Raw genomic sequence first — 19,288 nt, forward strand, 5'->3', positions numbered from 1 at the left:
AGAATAAAACAGTTTTTCTTCAATAATAAAAATGTATACATGAAAAAAAACAAAAAAAACATTGCAGGCAAGTAGTTATTTAACGCTCTGCTTCTTCATTCCCAATTACTTTTAATAATTCATTAGCAGTAATATATTGATTGTAATGACACAGATAATCAGACAGTATAATCAGTGGCTTTAGTGATCTGATAATCAAATCAAATCAGCCAGGTAAACCACAACCTTCAGAGGTGTTATCTGGACATCAGAGTGTAGTTAGATCCACCTGGATTAAAAATGACTATAAGAGTCACCATTACTGTATTTTGGACTAAGTAAAAATGTGGTTTTGTTTTATCCCCACGGTGTTTCTTCTCTGTCCCTTGTTTTGAGCTCAGGACCCCCTTTCCCCCCTCCTGCCTCCAATATTTCCATACTATATCTTGATGCTCTTTATAATGAGATTGCTTTAGACCAGCTGTCATTTGGAAGAAGGCCCAGCGGCCGCCTCTGATAAATGGATTACAGATGGCATCCATCCTTCGGGCCAGACTGGGCCAGTAGATAACAGAATTAGAGATAGACTCCCAACCAGAATCACTAAAAAGTTCAGGTTAACAGAGAGGAAAGTGAAAGTAAAGACAGAGACAGATGGGGGACGAAATAAAGGCATTTAAGTTTTTAGTAGACAAGGTTGGTCAGAACAACCAAGCACAAGTACATTCTTGGTAATTTCATTTGTCTAAGCAAAGTCTAACCAAAATACTCTTTGGAACTCCAAAGAAAGACTTTTTAGCTCTGCAATAACTTTCATCTTTTCTCAGCTGCATTTTGCTGGCTATTACCAACTTTAAGTGCCGTAGAGCAGTGGTCCCCAACCCTTTTTGCGCCACGGACCGGTTTATGCCCGACAATATATTCATGGACCGGCCTTTATGGTGTCGCGGATTAATACAACAAATTAAAACTAGTACCGGTACCGAAAAAAAAAAGAAGATTTATTCATATTCAGGAGGAGGGCGATAACAAAATAACGCTGAAAACCCTGAAAACCATACATTTCACACCTGAGCCTCAACTCTTGCGGCCTGGTACCAAACGACTCACGGAGGGGTACTAGTCCAAGGCCCGGGGGTTGGGGACCGCTGCCGTAGAGTCCTCCTCATTTTTGAATCAGAGATGTATTTGATAAATACTCATATACAACTCAAGTCTTAGACCCAAGCTTCAAAAATTCAGTCAATCCTCTTTCCAACAAGTTAAAACCTCTTCAACAAAAACAATCGGGTTAAACAAACAGCAAAAGGATAGAAGACCTTAAAGGGACCATCTATGAAGTTGGAAATACTACAACAATAGACAACAAGCAGCAAGTTTCTAGCCACCAAAATCATGTGCTTTCTAGTCAAACAGAGCAGACAAGAAATTATAAAGAACACACAACATGAATATCATCGTGTCTTCTGTAAAGTAAATACCATGAGTGACTGATGCAGCAAATCCACGTTCATGTGTGTTAATAAACTTACACTTCCTGGAAAATTTTTCTTCACTCTGCATCATGAAAACCCATCAGGTGGAACGCTTCTGAAGCCATCAACAAACAGAAATGGACGACAAGCTAACAGAGCAGTAGCTTCACCATTTTTGAGACAAATAAAGTTTCTCTCATCTTTTCTTTTCTTTTTAACAGCATTTATTTTATGTCACTTAGAGCTGGGCGATAGAACGATAACGATATGTATCGCGATATAACTTTTACTCGATAGAGAAATTAAGCTATCGCGATAGACCTCGCCGCTCTTGCCCTTTTTTTTTTTTTTTTTTTTTTTTTTTTTTTTTAAAGGTCAGCCAATCCAAATTAAGTAGCGCAGAGCCGAACCAATCACAGCCGCAGCGTCACGTCGCGTGACTTGTTACGTACAGCACAAGTGCCAAGCCGCACGTGTGTTTGTTTGGGAAGCAGCCAGCGGGTAATGGAGGAAATGAGTGTGCCGACTAGAAAAATCAACCGAGCGTGACCAAAGAGAAAACAGATGATGGTTCCAATGCCGGAGAGATTGTCGAACGGAAGAGCCATAGAAGTTCCGTAGTGTGAAGGTATTTCGGCTATTTCAAGTCTGACAAAAAACAGAGTAGCGTGCACTGTAAATTGTGCCGAAAGCAAGTCTGGAAATACAATAAACTGGTGCATGCGTCACACTGTGCGCCACGTTATTGTTTCGGTGAAATGAATTTCTACAATACTGTTACCGTTAATTCTACTCTCTGCAGTGTTTAAATGCTTACATATACACACAGTTACTGTCCGTCCACACATACGACTCTGTTCTGCTTCTATGCCCCAGCTTTGTTTACTTTTTCCCACCGAGGCTTCTAGATTTCTGATTGGCCAACATTTCGGTACGGTTAGGAATCTAGCGCCACCTGCTGCTTTGGCATGTTCATAGCAGCGTTTTCCTTCATTTCTGCCTTTATGTGTGGACGGGATTATTTTTTTAAAACGAAAACGGAAAATCTCCGTTTTCAAAAATACCCGTGTACGTGTGGACGTAGCCTCAGTCTCTGACTGGAAGCGCTAATTCGTCATTCGGCTTTTGTCAGACTAAAGTAACTGTTAAAACTGTTTGAAAAGCTCAGCTATACAACAAGGAGAGATTGAGAATTTCCTTTTAGTTCTCAGTTTATTTGATATTGACAAAAGTTAGTCAGTTTTGTCTGTTCTTCTGTAAAACAAACTAAGATTTATTTTTAGAATTAATATTTTGTTTCTAAGTGGAATTGACAATTTAGTCTGTTTCGTTTGTTCTATTTTGAAACTTAAACGCTTTAGCGGCTGCCTTTTGTGTAGTTTGCAATATTTGCCTTTATTTATCTGAAAAAGTCTCATGTTCCTTAAGTACATCTACCCTGTTGAACTTATTATGGGAAATAAATATTTAAATAAAAACAAGCTGCTGATTATTTCACATTTTACTTGTGAGCAACGGCACATTTAAATCTTACAAATATAGTTATTTGGCTTATATTGTGATAGATATCGTTATCGCCTGAAATGAAAAAAACATATCGTGATATGAAAAAATCTCATATCGCCCAGCTCTAATGTCACTTATCGCGCATTTTCACTCTGAAGAGCCAGATGACTATATTATATTCAGATTTAGTTTACCAGTCACATGTTAACTAGTGAAACTGACTCTTATATAGTCACTTTATTGTTATTTCCTCACATCTACCTGGACTCAAAAAAATATTATTAAACACCGTACTGTGGATGAGATCACAGAGGCCCAACAGGTTGAACTAACAGGTAAACAGGATTTTGAACTAATCCTAATTGTTTGTACAATCATGAAAGTGACGAGCCGATAATGACGAGCTTTGATTTGACATGTTAAAACCATTAAAACGACTTGCTGGCTGGTGAGATGTGAGGCAGTATCACTTCCTGTCCAGTGTGTACCTGCTGCCTCGGTTTCTGCCCGCGTGCACAGTGTGATTGATTTTTGAAGCCTATCGATCCGCTTCCTTTGCGACCAGCAGATCTATTATAATGACATTGTATTTAAATCCTATTTGTTGGGCAAGCTGCTCCCAAACATAACCCAATAAACTAAAGAGGGGGACGGACGAGCTCCCCTCCGTGCGCGCCTCCGCTTGGCTAAATCTTCATAAAAACCAGAAATGGATTGGGATAAAAAGGCTTTCTGGCTGAAATGACATTATCCATAAAGGAAGGAATCCATTAAAAAAAGGGCAGGACGGTGTAATGCAACAACCTGTGGAGTCCATGCAGTTAAATTATGGACGTGTCATAAAAAGGAGAACAACTGAAATGTCACCGAGCATTAAAAAAAGGCTGTAACCTTTAAGAGGTAGCTTTATTCCAATGATAATAACAAGAAATATCACCAGAATGCCTTTGCTTTTAATTGTATTTAATTATATTTAAGTAATGTTATTGAATGTACTGTGAGGACTGAGGTCAGCTTGCTTGTAATTTGACAGAACTGAAAGGGTTTGTTTTTTTTTTAAATAATGATTAATGATGACTGATGACGGAACAGAGAAAAACCACAAAGCTGTGTCCACAGGAATAACGTCAGGACCTCATTTTAAATAAAATGTAAGAATAGTGCTTGAAAGGAAATTCATATCAGAAGAAAGAAACTGAAAAGAACTGGAAGGAAGGAAGGAAGGAAGGAAGGAAGGAAGGAGGCAAGACCTAAAAGAAGGAAAGAAGGAAAGATCCAAAGAAAGAAAGAAGGAAGAAAGGAAACATTGAAAGACAGAAGGAACACTGTATGGAGAAAAGAATGATAGAAGGGAGAGAGAGAAAAAGAAAGCCTGAAAGAAAGAGGGTCAGCTCAAAGGACACAAGGGAATAAAGGAGGACGGAATGAATGAATTCTGAGTGGAAGAAGGAAGGAAGGAAGGAAGGAAGGAAGGAAGGAAGGAAAGGAACACTAAAAGAAGGAAGGATAGAAGGAAGGAAGAAAACGGAGAGAGAGAAAGAGAAACCAAAAGGAAGGAGGAGGAAATGAAGAAAAGAAAGGAAAAAAGAATGATGGAAGGAAGGACGAAACCAATGCTGAAAGGAGGGAAGACTGACAGAAATAAAGGAAAAGAAGGAAAGCTAAGTAAATAAAGGACCAAAAGGAAGGAAGAAGGACAGAGAAAAACCAAAAGACTGATGGAAGGAAGTAATATGGAAGACTGAAAGGAATAAGGAAGGAAAAAAAAAGAAAGAACGAATGAAGGAAGGAAAGGAGAGGTGTTGTCTGATTGACATGAAGTTGTAAAGGGGCTGCTGACAGAAAATAAATGTTTTTGATTATCAGTGTTTCATTTAGAAATTTAAACAGATTAACTGATTGATCATATTTAATTTAAAAAACAACTTCACTGATCGACCAGACAGACATCTGCTGTGGCGACTGTAAAATTAAACGCTGTCTAAATTTAATTTAACCTTAACACATTTACGCCACTGAGTCAAACACTTTCATTCAGATAAGCAATAATTTAATAATAATAATGATAATAATAATAATAAGCAATAATCAATTACAAGTAATAGTTAGTATAATACTGCACTATGTTTATGTGTGAGACACCCAGATCAATAATTAAGCTGTATTTTTTAAATATCTTATATTTTTGGTAATCAAAGCTACAACCCTCCCATCCCTGCCTCCTACTGCTGCAGCTACAGCCCTGCAATCTTCCCATCATGCACCTCAGCTCTGCCTCCATTGGTAATCAATGGGAGACTGGTAAAACCTGATCACCAGGGACTGAGGGAGGGGATCAATACCAGCAGGAAACTGATGTGAGAACGAAGGAGAGGGAGGAGGTGGAAGAGAACGACAGACTGAAGGAAAAAGAAATGAAGAGCTCAAAACAAACTCCCGAGCACGGCCTCGAGGGTTACATTTCTGTCCGTTAAGGAAAAACTTCCATAAAACAAAGAAATCCCAGGCTCGTGGGGAGGAGGGAAAGGGGGAAACTGTCCTTACAGCAAATGTCAGGAGACAGAAAATCTGGGCGAAATAATTGAAAACACAATTAAGTTGATAGAGAAAAAAGATTCGAGTCCTGAAACGGTGGCTGCCCTTCCAACCGGCCCGAGTCCATCTGAAGGTTAAGTGTATTTTATTTGCCATCTTAAGACAGAGACAGGAGAGCTATCTGCGCTCACCAGCTTCAATTAGACGAGGGTACGGAGGGAGGGTCAGCGGGGAGTCCACAAGACACACCCCAAACAAACTGGATTCAGGTTCATAAGAGGAAGCAAGCAGCCCTGAACCAGACTGTGCTGATCATTCATCAGATTTCAGACTTTTATTTCCTAAATGGTTCAAATTCCTTCCAGAACAGACGTGTGATCAAAGCAAAGCACTTCACAGTGTCACCACTCAAACATTAAAAGCAGTATTTCCCCACATATAAATTTAACTGGCCACATCTGTTGTTTTTTTTTTGTTTGTTTTTTTAAACCTTTAACTTTAAATGGAGACAAGCCTTGCCATTTTAGCTATTGTTCTCTCAAGTCTTGGCATTTAGAGGGAAAAATAATTATTTTAACTGACATGTATTAAAATTTGTAATTTTTTACCTCCAAACATCCCCCTTTTTTTAAAAAAAATATTCAAAACATAAGGTTAGAGCTGGAGTCATCACTAACGACAGCATGAGGTTTAAATTATCCTGGGTCTGCTCTGAGACGGAGGAGCACTCTAACCAGAACCGCAGCAGGTCCAGAGCTGGTTCCTGTGTCGCTACACCAAGCAGAACATGGAGTAGAAGGTGCAGTCCAAGTCGGTGGAATTGGAGTTCGTCCACAGGATGAGAGACTCAGAGAGCGCTGGCTTCATTGCTTAGTTATACCTCACAAAGAACTTGGCAAAAATAAACAAAAAGCAATGATACTGGGAAATATTGTTCCAATTTTAACTAAGGATCTCAGTCTCTTTGATCAGTTCTTCGGGTTTCATTTCTTTTTGGTCTCTATGCTGGGTCATTTAACACTTAACCACATCACATTGATCTGATGGCTAGGGCTGACCCAGGCGTGGCCTGTATAACTTTATTATTATTATCATTACTATTATTATTATTCCCAGCATTTCAGAAACTCTGCTTTCTCAGCAGAAATAGATGCAGAGTAAACGCATGAAGGAGGAGTCTCCCGTTCCTCCTCCCAATCACATTAACTTCTCCGCACTTCATATTTCAGTCACACTGTATGAAAGTACAGTTTGGCAATATTGAGAGCCTGAGGTCTTATTTTTTAATCCTCCATTATCAGTTGTGTTTGTTTTGCAGTTTAATTTCCCCTCCGACAGGTTTTTAATACAGCTAATACTTTCGGTCCTTTGCAGCTGTCACTTTCATGCTGTTAATGGAGCAGTCTGAAAAATGAGTCTGGATGTTAATTTCACTAATGCAGAGACAGTGGACGGCCTCCACTGCACAGCGTCTTCATAAAGGAGAAATTATTTTTTATTAAAGCCACCGCGCCTTGGTCACACTCTCCTCTCGATCACAGATGAATCAAAGCCATGTGACAGAATTAGATTTCAGCTCTGCCAAATGAAAAGCATCACAACTTGGAGAAGGTAGAGGAAAACGATTTTCTCCACAAATGGAGGTTTGGGGTCTTTTTTTTTTTCTTTTTTTTTTAAATGGAGGAAAAAAACTGACTTAATCCCCAGAGATTTGGAACAATCACTGATTGAAAAGAAAGCAATGGTCAAACTTTTAGGATGCAGGTGGGCTACATCTCAGGTCTGGGCTGACTTAAAGAAGGGCCACACAATAGATGCATAGACAAACAGTGAAAAAAAAAAAATCCATAAAAAAAAAAAAAATCAATTAATGTTGGGAGCATAACACCTTAGTTGGATTAGATTTTGAACAAACTTGGATACTGTTTCAAGAACCAAAATCTTCTATTAAAAAATGTTGATTTGATGTACGATCCATCTGAACCTCAGTCACACGAAGGAAAACCGCGGCATGATCGCAGCACCACCAGAATAATTGCTGTTGTGTACAATGAACTTGTAATGCTGTTGCCTTTAAAGTTGTTTAAGACGACAACTTAAAATTGACTTTGACGTGTCAAGATGGTGATAAAACAGCAATAAGACAGAGTCAGTCTGCTACCAGTCTGCAACTGAATGGAGTGAAGTTGGCAGCTACATGCATAATAATGTGGTGATCAACTATGATAAATCCATGAAAATCACAAATCTGATGCCAACTTACATGAGCTAATGACTGCTGTCAGTGTCCAGCCAGAACCTCAGACTGGAAACTGAAATTAGTGATGTAGCTGCTGCAGGACTAACATTTCACTGCAAAACAAAAAACAAACAGGCACTCACCGCCCATCTGGTTATATACAGGAATATAGCCAGAATACAAAGTGTTGGCAGCCAGCTGAGTCGAGTCCCCTATTGCAAAGAGATCCTAGATCAATATTTCATTGATCATTTTGAGTGTTGACTAATTTGTATTGCATTTACAATACATGAGATTAATGTCTAGCATGGATACTTTTACTTGCTCCTTCTTGCACATGTTCTCATTTCTTAACGTCTAGTCACATTTCGTTTTACATATTTGAACTTTGACTGAGCAGAAAATCTACGTTTATTTAACGTCACAAAAATTTGAACATTTATGATGTCATATTTTATTTTATATTTTTCTAATTGCTCTATTTGTGTTTCTTATACCTATAAAGCTCTTTGCAGCAGACACCATCAGCCCGGCACAATTTTCATTTTCATGATGACGTTCTTGCTTTGATTCAGTAATTAAACGCAACGTTCATATTTCCATTATATTATAAAAGCTGCACTGGCACTTCACTAGTTTGCAGCCACAATCCAAGGCAAAGAGTCAAACATACTTTTGTGTTTATAAAAATACCACAACATATAAATGTATGACTGCTCAGTCACTTAAAGGTTAAATTAAATCAGTTTTGGTACTTCGGAGTTTGAGAATTGTTTCGTTTGTGACTCCTACTTTAATAATACATAAAAACAACAAAAACAAATCCCATCACTGGTTTGTTGTCAAAGAGCTCGATGGCTGCTGAATTGCAGAGAAATGGAGCAGAAATAACAGAGGAGCTTGATGACAGATTTACAGTTTGTTGTGTCGAGTCTGAAGTGTCGGATCAATTCAAGACGTCTGACAGTTAATCCGATCTGATTACACACAACGAGCAGATGTGAGCAGCCAGGAGACGAATTATCTGGGAACATCTGAACACAACGTTTTCCTGAACTCAATCACTGCCAACAGTGGTGGAAGCAGGAAGATGAAGGTGGAGCGAGCGAATGGGAACAATATGGACAGAAATACAGACAAGGCCGTGAAGGGGAGACAAAAGCACTGATAGAAAAATTACTACCAGTTATGTAGCCTCAAATATTATGATTATATACACGTTTTTAATATGGAGTTTCCATAGATTAGAAGAGTTTTTCTTCAAAGTAAAAGTGGAACAAATGGATTTAAATCCCTAGCTGTAAATGTTTATGCTTTCAAAACACTTTTTAATGAAAATATGATTTAGATATTATGATTTCATAAAGTAACCATTGACATGAGTACTGATTCAGCAGCAACAACGGGAACCGATTAGCATTAGCAGCTAACGTTACTTCTGTTTGCTTCCCACCTGCTCAATGTGCTCACATCAACTGTACTTAAATTCATTCAAAGTCACAGTAAAGTTGTTCTTATTTACATAATTTCTTGTTTGTACTAGCTGTATAGGCATGGGTAAAGTAATGGCCTTTACTCTCACGTCACTAAAGAAAAATCATCTGTTATGCTTCCTTGGCTGTATTCACGCGTTTAAAAAACAAAACAAAAAAAACACTTGTAGAAATGTGAAAATTTAAATAAAAAAAAAAAAAAAAAAAAAAAAAAAAAAAACAACCTCAAAATAATGCCTCAACATTTCAACGTGCCTCTAGTTGGCTCTGGAAACGAGTATCCATAAATACTGATAGTTATTATTTTTCCATCTTTCACCAAAGCATTGTTTATTTAGTATGCAGTCTATGAGAAATGGTCATATTTAATATGGAAATTGGTAGACTTTTATTGAGAATTTACATTTTAAAGTTGCCACTTTTTGTAACATTTGCCTGATTTATGCATCCTTCATTCTTGTACCTTTTCTGCATGAGGGAAAAAAAAAACAGTCTTGTGAGACATACAGTTTACTAGTTTTTTTCCTACTACTTCTCTAAATGGGCAGTCACTGCTCGACACAAGCAGCTGAAATCACTTTACAAAATGATACTTGTAAATATTGGCATGACATGCACTGTCAAAATCACTCATCCTCTCTTTCTCCATCCCTCCCTTTATCTACATATGGGGCCATTTCCATATAATCCGATTATACTTTCTGTGTTGTGTATTTCTGTGATGAGTGTAAGACCTCATCCTCTGAGGTGAAGCTTTAAACTGATCAATCTGATCAGTAATACCATCTGAACCTGCCCACGGGGCTGAAAACGCCACAAAGGCTGACTGTCTCTCCATCTCTCCATGTTTCTTTAGTCCTACAAATTAAAATTTTTTCAAGTTGCAGCAGATTTTTATCACTGATATTGTACATCTCACCCAGCTCAGCTCGTTTCAGGTCCATTACCAGATTTTCTTATATCAAGATCCGTCTCACCTCAGTGGGTTCACAACCTTCTCTGGAGAATACCAGTCTGAGTGACCAAGAAACATGACCATGCCGTCTATCCATTCACAACACACACACACCCACACACACACCCACACCCACACACACACACACACACACACACACACCCACACACCAAGGCCAGCGCTTTATCTTTGTGACACATTCATAAACCATGACACACACACAGAGACAGTCACACACACTCGGCAGGGTGGGGTGTGTGAAGGTGGGGGAGGGTGTGTTTCACACTGTAACCAAACTTTTATGGTACCATACTGTATAATATTACAGCTTTACTACTCTGAAATAAATCTGCTGTAACATTAAAAACAAGTGAATGAAGTATCCACGCCTCTCTGGTGATAACTTTTCACTGCTCGGCTTAAGTAAATTTTAACAGCAGCCTTCAGATGCCAAGAGAGGCTGTGGTATTTGCAACACATCTTTCCTGCAGTACTGTTTCCACTCCACAGCCAGCAGAAATACATTCCTGTACATTATTAATATTTGGACTACCTTTAATACAATAATATCCTCATACACCAGCTGGGTCCCTCACTGTGTAACACAGTAGGGACACAACTGTCTGAGACAATCACCGTGTTCGGAGTGGCGGCTCGGAGCATTTATCTCCCCATAAGTTCAATCTGTTCTGAGGAGAAATGTGATCTGACCCAAATGACCTCCAGGCTCGGGTATTAGATTAGCCAGGGAGGCTGACGTTTCAGATAACCAAATCAAAACTGGGCTAATGATGCCGAGAGGTGAGGGTCAGCCTGACCTTTGACCTCTGACCTCGATCACCGCTGCTGTGGACCCGTCAAAATGGTAAGAGAGGACAGAAATCCCTTCATACTCTGTGTTGTCCTGACCTTCCCTCCTCATAAACAAACTCATAGAAATATTTTATGATAATAATGCAAGATCAGCTGCATGATGTATAAAACCACTTATTTAATTTTACTGAATGACTTTGACTGGGAGCAATCAGCAGGGCAAAACTGCCCAGCAGTGAAAGTGGTTCAGTGTGTGAGGAATGGAGGGTGTTGGGGCTGCGTCCACCAACAACCTTTGACCTCCCTGGGGTCATCCCCTTCATCAAAATCCATGGGTGCGCTTATTTCTCAGTAGAGGCAGACTTCCCTCTAGTGTAGAAACATGACTGTTCCAGGTTACCCACCACTGAACGACAGTGCAAAACCAAGAGAGACACCCACAGGATCTCAACACACTTAGCTGTTGATGTAAAACTATCAAATCCATGTTTTTATATAATTATAAAAATGGTATTTCAGAATTAACCCAAGATAACTGCAGGTGGGACATTCTATATTTGTGCTTTATGACAAACTAATTAGCTTACTATAATGACAGTATGTATCGAGGTTATAGTTAACTAAAACTAAAAACTAGATGTGAAAAAAGGCTTTACTTAACTAAAATAAAATTAAAAAAAAAATAGACTTGAAAAAATTAGAGCTGCAAAAAATAAAAAAATAATAATAATGACAGCATTCCTGATGAGGCACTAAAGTATGTGTTTTTTGAGACTACAAAACTTTGAGTCAGCTGCTTTTAGCAAGTTTTGTGGGGTTCTCTGTACTGATTTTCCTAAATCTTGCTTCAGGGTCTGGAAACTCACAAGCTAAACTAAATTCATAAGAAAAAGTCAAAAAGACACGTTTTGAAGGACGACCTCTGCGTCAAAGATTTGGCAGTGGGACTGAAGTTGTTTGAGTCTGTGAAACTAGACTGCAGTCATTCAGGAAATAGCCAGGGCCCATAGGGCTGCCTTACACAGCATAACACAGTGAAATGTAGGAATTCTTGTATTACAATAACAACAAATGACCTTACTCTAATTGTTTAGATTCTTGGGCATGTTTTCCCACCAAAATGCCATGCCATCAGAGATTTAATGAACTAAATTCAAGTGAGTGTGTTGAGAGAGAGGGGAGGAAGAGGAGGCTGTGGATCCTAATGACATCCCCTGACACTGCAACGGACATAATTACAGGTTTGTGTGTGTGTGTGTGTGTGTGTGTGTGTGTGTGTGTGTGTGTGTGTGTGTGTGTGTGTGTGTGTGTGTGTGTGTGTGGCGCTGCGGCACTGAGCAACAAATGTTCTCACCTGCACATCCTGGTGTGTGTACATGTTGGTGTTTGTGTGTGCAAGTGTGTGACAGCAGACCGATGTGATGAGTCTATCGCCGTGGAAACAGCCTGCAGCCAAGTGATTTTGCTGCTGTAGACATCTCTGTCTTCTCCCCTTTGTCTCGTCCACTTCTCTTTTTTCCCCTTTACTCATTTCATTTGCTTCACATTTTCTCCTAGCAAATCCAAAACATGACGAAAACCTCGAGTTCCCACAACCTCAAATGGCTATTTCTGTCTATACAAAACACAAAAACTCTATAATAAAACAATAAAACCCACAAAATCATCTTACTAAGTATCTGAAGTAAAATGTAATATTGCACATGCCCATGTGCAATATTACATTTTTTCCTGACATGAGCTAAACAATTACAGTACCACTGCTCACCATAAAGCTCCATATAAAGCTGTAAGACTGAACATAAAAACACTGCACATTAAGAGAGTATGTGTTAGTGTAAGTGTAGTCTGTATGTGCATGAACAGCTCTGATGGTTGATGGGATGAGCCTAAATTAATCCTAATTACATCTTCAGTCTGCCTTAAACCGTTTGTTCCCCTCTCTGGGCTCTGTATGATGTCACACAGAGCAGATATTCACTGAATGGTCACCTTGGGGACACAGCTCAATTGCAAATATGTAAAATATGCTGGAGCTAAAACCGATAACACAAACAGAAGATGAATTAGAGGGCTGCACTGAGTTCTACTATAAGATGGATAAAGGAATAATTCAAACTACTCTGGTAGAGTCAAAGTATAAAAACATAGAGATGGAAATAAGCGTCACAGAGTGAAATCAGCAGTGCAGCTCCATCGAGTTAGTGTCATGTTTTGTTTTGTTTTTGTAAAAGTTTCGTGAAGCTGCACAGAGCACACGAGGAAAACAGGAAGTCATGGACAGAAATGACAGACCGCATGCAGACAAAATGTTCCACTCTGTGCAGACTCACAATTTGTGAATTCTTGAGGTAAAACCCGTTTGCCAACTTTTAACATGAAGCAACGGAAATCATACACACATGTAGGGCTGTTCGATATAATGAAATATATCGGATGACGATATAAAAACATCTATCATTTTGTTTTACGCTATCGTTTGTTTCGTGGTGTCGCAAAATAAACTGTTTACGGCAATATTTTTTCATCGTTTTGATGGTCACTGTAGTGGCTATATTCATTTCTCTTATAATCCTTATCTTTATAATCTCTTCTGCTATTTGCATGTTCTTTACTGTAAATTCCTAAGTTAATTTGTAAATTTTTGTAGTAAATTGTAAATATTGTAGAACTTTTCTTCTGTCATTTAATGGTCGGGCATTGTACAGCTACAAGCATTTCACCCCCATGTCATACTGTGTATGGTTGTGTGTGTGTGACAAATAAAATTTGAATTTGAATTTGAATTTTGAATTTGAATTTAAGTTCTCTCTTTCTCTTATATTTAATATGACCACACTACTGACAGACAAGCGCCTGTTTTTATGTGAAGTCTTTAGCAACAACGACAGTAAAACCATCGCGTGTCCGCTTGTTTATTTTCCACATAAACCTTTCACAATAAAGCTCAAGATCCTTTTGAGACGTTTCAAAAGAAACTGAATCACGTGAAAGAGTATGCAGAGTAGTTACGAATGAGAAGCAAAAAAGAGCCATCAGGTGTTAAAAAATAAACCTCAGACTCAATAGTTAGAACAGGCTTTTCCCCGCAGCATGCTGTGTAATAAATACTCAAAGAAAACTGCGGCTGTTACAACTTATGTCTAAAAATATTCAGTTTCATGCATCGGTTAAAACGCTCAACTCCAGGTACACGACGCTCAGCTGGAAACACTTCACGCAAGTCGAGCTGCCCGAGATTCACAGAATTTACAGAAAATGTTACATTTTTGTGATTTAAATCGTTATCGGACAATGGATGTATATGATTATATCGGGATATGAGATTTTGGTCTCATCGCACAGCCCTACACACATCATTTTTCATATGAACCCATTCAAATTATAACTGCAATTTCAGTACATGGTAATGTTAAATACCGTGTAGAAATCCAAGTAGTGAGTTTATATACACTGAAAATATTTATATGACAGGTTTCCAAATGGAGAGTGCGTTCATTCATAACAATGTTAAAAAGTTCAATTATAAAAACCACAAAAGAAACAAAGAGGCAAAAGTTCTTCCTCCACAGAAGAATAAGGTTCAGGTTGCTCTGTGTTTGAGGTTTCTGCTAACAGATTTAATCCTGCAGAGACCGAATGAAAAGAGAAAAAAAAAAAACAACCCACAGCTGTCAATAAGAGAAAAACGAGCTGAGAGAAATGATAAATTGTCAGACACATCTGTGATATTGACTGGTCTGAGAGAAGGATGGAGGATGGAGGGAAGAGGAAAAAAGGTGGTGCAGACAGTGAGACAGCGTTAGGCACTGGGTTTTTTTTCTTTATTACAGAAATGAATGTCTTTAAAATATTTAGACAAATGAGTCAATCCTGCTTTATTGTTCTGTGATTCTGGATGCAAAAACTGCTGATGTGTAGGAAGAAAAATAGAAATGCAGTGCTTAAATGTGTTTATCTTAGAGTGGAGAATCGTTCTATGTGTGTGTCTGTCACAGTTAAACATTCAGGGTATATGTGGCAAGGATAAATGGACTGGAAAGTGTGTGCATGTGTGTTTTTCTACCTGTACTGCAGGTGTGAGTTGTTTCCTGGGGAGAAGTGCTTCTCACCTTACTGTGTGTGTGTGTGTGTGTGTGTGTGTGTGTGTGTGTGTGTGTGTGTGTGTGTGTGTGCGCGCGCTACACTAAACTGCTTTTAACACCATGCAGGTCACAGTACACGGGTATTACATGCAGGCATTGATTAGGACATGCGTGCACACAAACACTAATGCTTATCCTCCACTCAGAGTCAGCAGAGCAAAACACCTGAATTCAGCTGGAGATAAATAATAAATGACTTCTTCATGTTTTTTTGGAATCAAACCAGATGAGACTTCTCAGGTCACGGAGGGGAAAAATGAGCCCTTAATTGTAATCCTCAAACACCGGAGAGGTTCACGAAGAACAGAAGAAAGTCTGAAGAGGTTAAAGCTACAGCATCGTATGAAATGGGTTTCAGCTTGTGATCATGGGACAAAGCAGGGATGCTTCAAGAGACTTGAATTTCCTTGTCAAATATTGCGTGGGTATTTGCTGAAATTTTAATCTGCACACACAAGATTCACATTAGATTGCAGAGTGTGGTCACTGTTCTTTCTTTCCTTGGAGGTCAGCATCCACACGGCAACTCGTTGGCTGATTATGGCTGACTTCACATCACAGAGAGATAGCTAGGCTGCTGGTTTTTTAGGACAGTGTTCAGAGTTTTGCTCAGAAAGCAGCTGGACGTTCTAGACAAAACTGTCACTGCCTTCTAAACTACGACTGCAGCAATATGCTAGTGACCAAAGCAATCTGCAACTTTTAACAACTGGAATAAACGGTAGATGCACTTGGTCTTATACAGTCCTGTTCTACTCTAATTGAGCCCTCATGCCAATGAACGAATTGCAGAGCATAGTGGTGTTCAGTATCATGCCCAAGGATACTGTGGCATGCAGAGATTGAACCACCAACCCTCCAGTTACTAGATGACCCTCCTCTTCCTTCCTGAGCCCAATGCAGTCTCATGACCAGTGGTTGCCAGATGATTGCAGACCAGTCGTACCTGTGCAACTGGATCCTGATCCACTTTATTCAACATTGTCACTACACATGACTGCAAAACCTCAATAAGTAGCTGAGCAGTAGTAACTTTCCTACTTTCTTTTTCTCTCATCTATATCATTTGGCTAAGAATTACACTTTGGATCTCTGCGTTTAAATAAATGAATGGCCTGGTCTTCACAATTCACAAAAAAACCCAACAAGCGAGGCCACGAAAGGTGAACTGCGATATAGTGAGGGAACACTGTACCCTGTGTGTACCCACTTAAATAGACGCAGTAGGCTATTATTAAAATCATTAACTTCTACAGTTACAAAGCCCATCACATCAAAAATTGGAAACCTGGCCCACTCCCAGTATACCATAAGAAAAATGAGCTTTACCAACTAAAATTTCTGGTTCCAGCTAGCAGTGAAAGCATTCAAAGCATTTATTTTTAGATGTTTACAGTCAGTCTAAGGCAACTTGATGAGTGTGGGAACAACCAATTCAAACCACGACCAACCAAGTTGCAGCTCTACAGTTTCTATTATTTACTCCTGAGATGGGTAAAAAAAACAAAAAAACAAAGAATACCAAAGAAGTGTGCGTACTTTAATCCTATTTTCCCTGCTTAGAAAGAAATTTGTGCTCTTACCTGCTGTGATGTCATCATCAGTGACATCCATTTCCTCCTCAGGAGCCTTGGTTTCTACTGGCTGAGCCTCTGGTGGCGGCAGGGCTGGAGGGGGAGTGTCGGTGGTTGTTCCAGCTGAGGAGAAAGAGACAAAACGGTTCAGTGCAGTCCGTCCAACGAGCACAACCCAGGTTACTATTATAGATATAATTTACACATCTCCCCTCAGTGCATCATAGCAATTATAAAGTGCATGCAGTTCGATAATTTAACCATTAAAAACTACCCCACTGGATTCAGAAAAAAAATGTTTATATTAAATTTAGGCAGTAAAAAGTACCCCAGTAGAATGTAGTTTACTGCTCAAATCTTTTAGATTAAGCCAATAAGATAAATTTGTCAATAAAATTTACTGTGACAGATTTAAGTAATAAAAACTACTCTGATAGATTTACACAGAAAAACTATGCAATTACTCAGTAAAAACTACGCAGATAGATTTAAGCAGTAAACCAAACCCTATTAGATGTAGTCAATAATAACTACACCACTAGATTTAATCAATAAAAACTACTTTGACAGAAACCAGTTGAATTAAGTTAGTTTCATTTCTGTGAACGTGACCGAACAGGTTATTCGTGACCATTTCACATTGTGCCATGAGATCAGGCTCACTGATGTCACCGACCATCAGCGTAATGGTTTGAATGTCTGTATGTCAGGATGCTCTCCACTGCGAGTTTCTGTTCTGGTCCTCATTGTTGTTATGATCAAGTTAACTGCTCTGGTTAAGCATCAAATAAAGGCTTATTGGACGTCCTCGTATAAGCAGAATGAATAGAAACACATGGACACACACAAGGACAGGGACACGCTTTTATTTAGCGTTTTCATTTAGCTCTTATCTCTCTGTTGGCAATTAAGAGTGGCTTTTCATTAGCGGCCGGCACTAATGAATGACACTGTGCTAATGAATGAAGCAGCTTAAGGTAACAGAGTCGGCACAGGGCTAATCTCTGGGAAAACAGCCTGCTTAATGAATTAAGAACCACAAAACGCTTATCAAAAACGAAGAAAGCAAAAACAAAGAAATATATTCCTCTTCCTTTTTTTTAAAGAAAAAAAAAAGTAATTAACAAAAAAAGAAAAAGTTAAATGGCACAGTTTCATAAGGCTTCTTCAGTACACCAATAAAATTAACTGTAATTACACTGTGTGTAATTACATTGATTAATCCAGGTTAACATGTGCTTCATGTTCCAATTAACCTGCTCACACACACAGCTGACAGCTCAACATAATGACTTCGTATCACACACCCACACACACACACACACACGGTGACAGAAGGCCAATACACAGCCCGGCAGTTGATTACCTGTCTCTGACATGAAAGTGATAAAAACTTAATTGGATTTAATTAAAACATAACTGATGTTTTACTGTGAATGAACAAAAGGCCTGCGGAGAGCGAAAAAAAAACAAAAACAACCCTCGCTTCAGTTTCTATTTGCATGTTTCCCTCTCTGAGCAGGCGGTTTCACGCCACAGATAATGGTGGTTACATCCATCTTTTATATACAGTCTGTGACCCTCGAGGCTGCTGCTTGGCCTGAAGGTGGCCCAGTTCTCGTGTTCTGCATCTCCAGCACACACATCGTGCACACCAGCTGGGCTATAACCTCCAACTTAACTGTCCTGGTTGGAAGAATGAAAATGAGAGATACAAGAGCTGAGGGAGAAGAAGAAAGAGGAGGAGAGGGAAGTGGAGGAGGGGTGGCGAAGGAGGGGAGGAAAAGGAGGGGAGAAGAAGGAGGGGAGGAGAAGGAGGCGTTCTGCCCTGCTCCAAGGTCAAGCTTGTCATGTCAGCCATGACACATTGCTCCCAGCATGCCTTGTTAACCTCCAGGACCTCCTCCTCCTTGTCCTCCTTCTCTTCGTTTCTTCTGACTGTTGCTCCCTGTATTCATGTTTGAGACCCACACTTCCTGTTCTTCTCCTGTTTCCCAACCTCTACTGCTCTTTCACTATAGTTTTAAATCATCAGGAGAGATTCATCTAAAGGAGGACTCACATAAGGATGACTGGAATATTTTTAGTTCAGATCTGTCTTATATAAGATGATGCAAGGGAGTTTCATCTTCAGCCTCTATTGTTGTACTGTAGTCCTGATATTTTAACTTTGCACTACAATGTTTCTGCTTGCTTGATTCTGTGTTTTAGACATAAGAAGAAAAGGAAGAGAGGAAAAAAGGTTTGAAGAGATGAGAGATGAAGAGAAATGGAATGGATGATTGAGGCACTAAAACCTACTCCAGTAAATTTAGGAACTACTATGTCAGATTTAGTCGATAAAGACTACTCCATTAGATTAAGGGACTGAAAACTACTCTTAGATTTAGGAAGTAAAAACTACTCTTTACTTCCTAAGTCTAATTGAGTAATCTGTTAGATTTAGGAAGTAAAGACTACTCCGTTAGATTATGGGACTAAAAACCACTCACTACTCACTAAATCTAACCAAGCTGCTACTTGGTTAGATTTAGGCAATATTACTGACCATCTTTAGGGACTAAAAATTTGTGA

The 19,288-nt window shown here is 39.1% G+C and overlaps 1 protein-coding gene across 3 annotated transcripts in view; it reads right to left on the reverse strand.

The window, feature by feature from the left end:
* Positions 1-19,288, reverse strand: part of wdr7 (WD repeat domain 7) — a 101,430-nt gene that overhangs the window by 33,791 nt on the left and 48,351 nt on the right. For all 3 annotated transcript variants that reach the window (XM_026174508.1, XM_026174507.1, XM_026174509.1), the window contains one exon: positions 16,724-16,837. In XM_026174508.1, coding sequence (XP_026030293.1) covers positions 16,724-16,837 — 114 coding nt within the window. The remainder of the gene's footprint in view (positions 1-16,723; positions 16,838-19,288) is intronic.

The sequence above is a fragment of the Astatotilapia calliptera genome, chromosome 7, assembly GCF_900246225.1.
Source record: "Astatotilapia calliptera chromosome 7, fAstCal1.2, whole genome shotgun sequence".
Lineage (NCBI taxonomy): Eukaryota > Metazoa > Chordata > Actinopteri > Cichliformes > Cichlidae > Astatotilapia > Astatotilapia calliptera.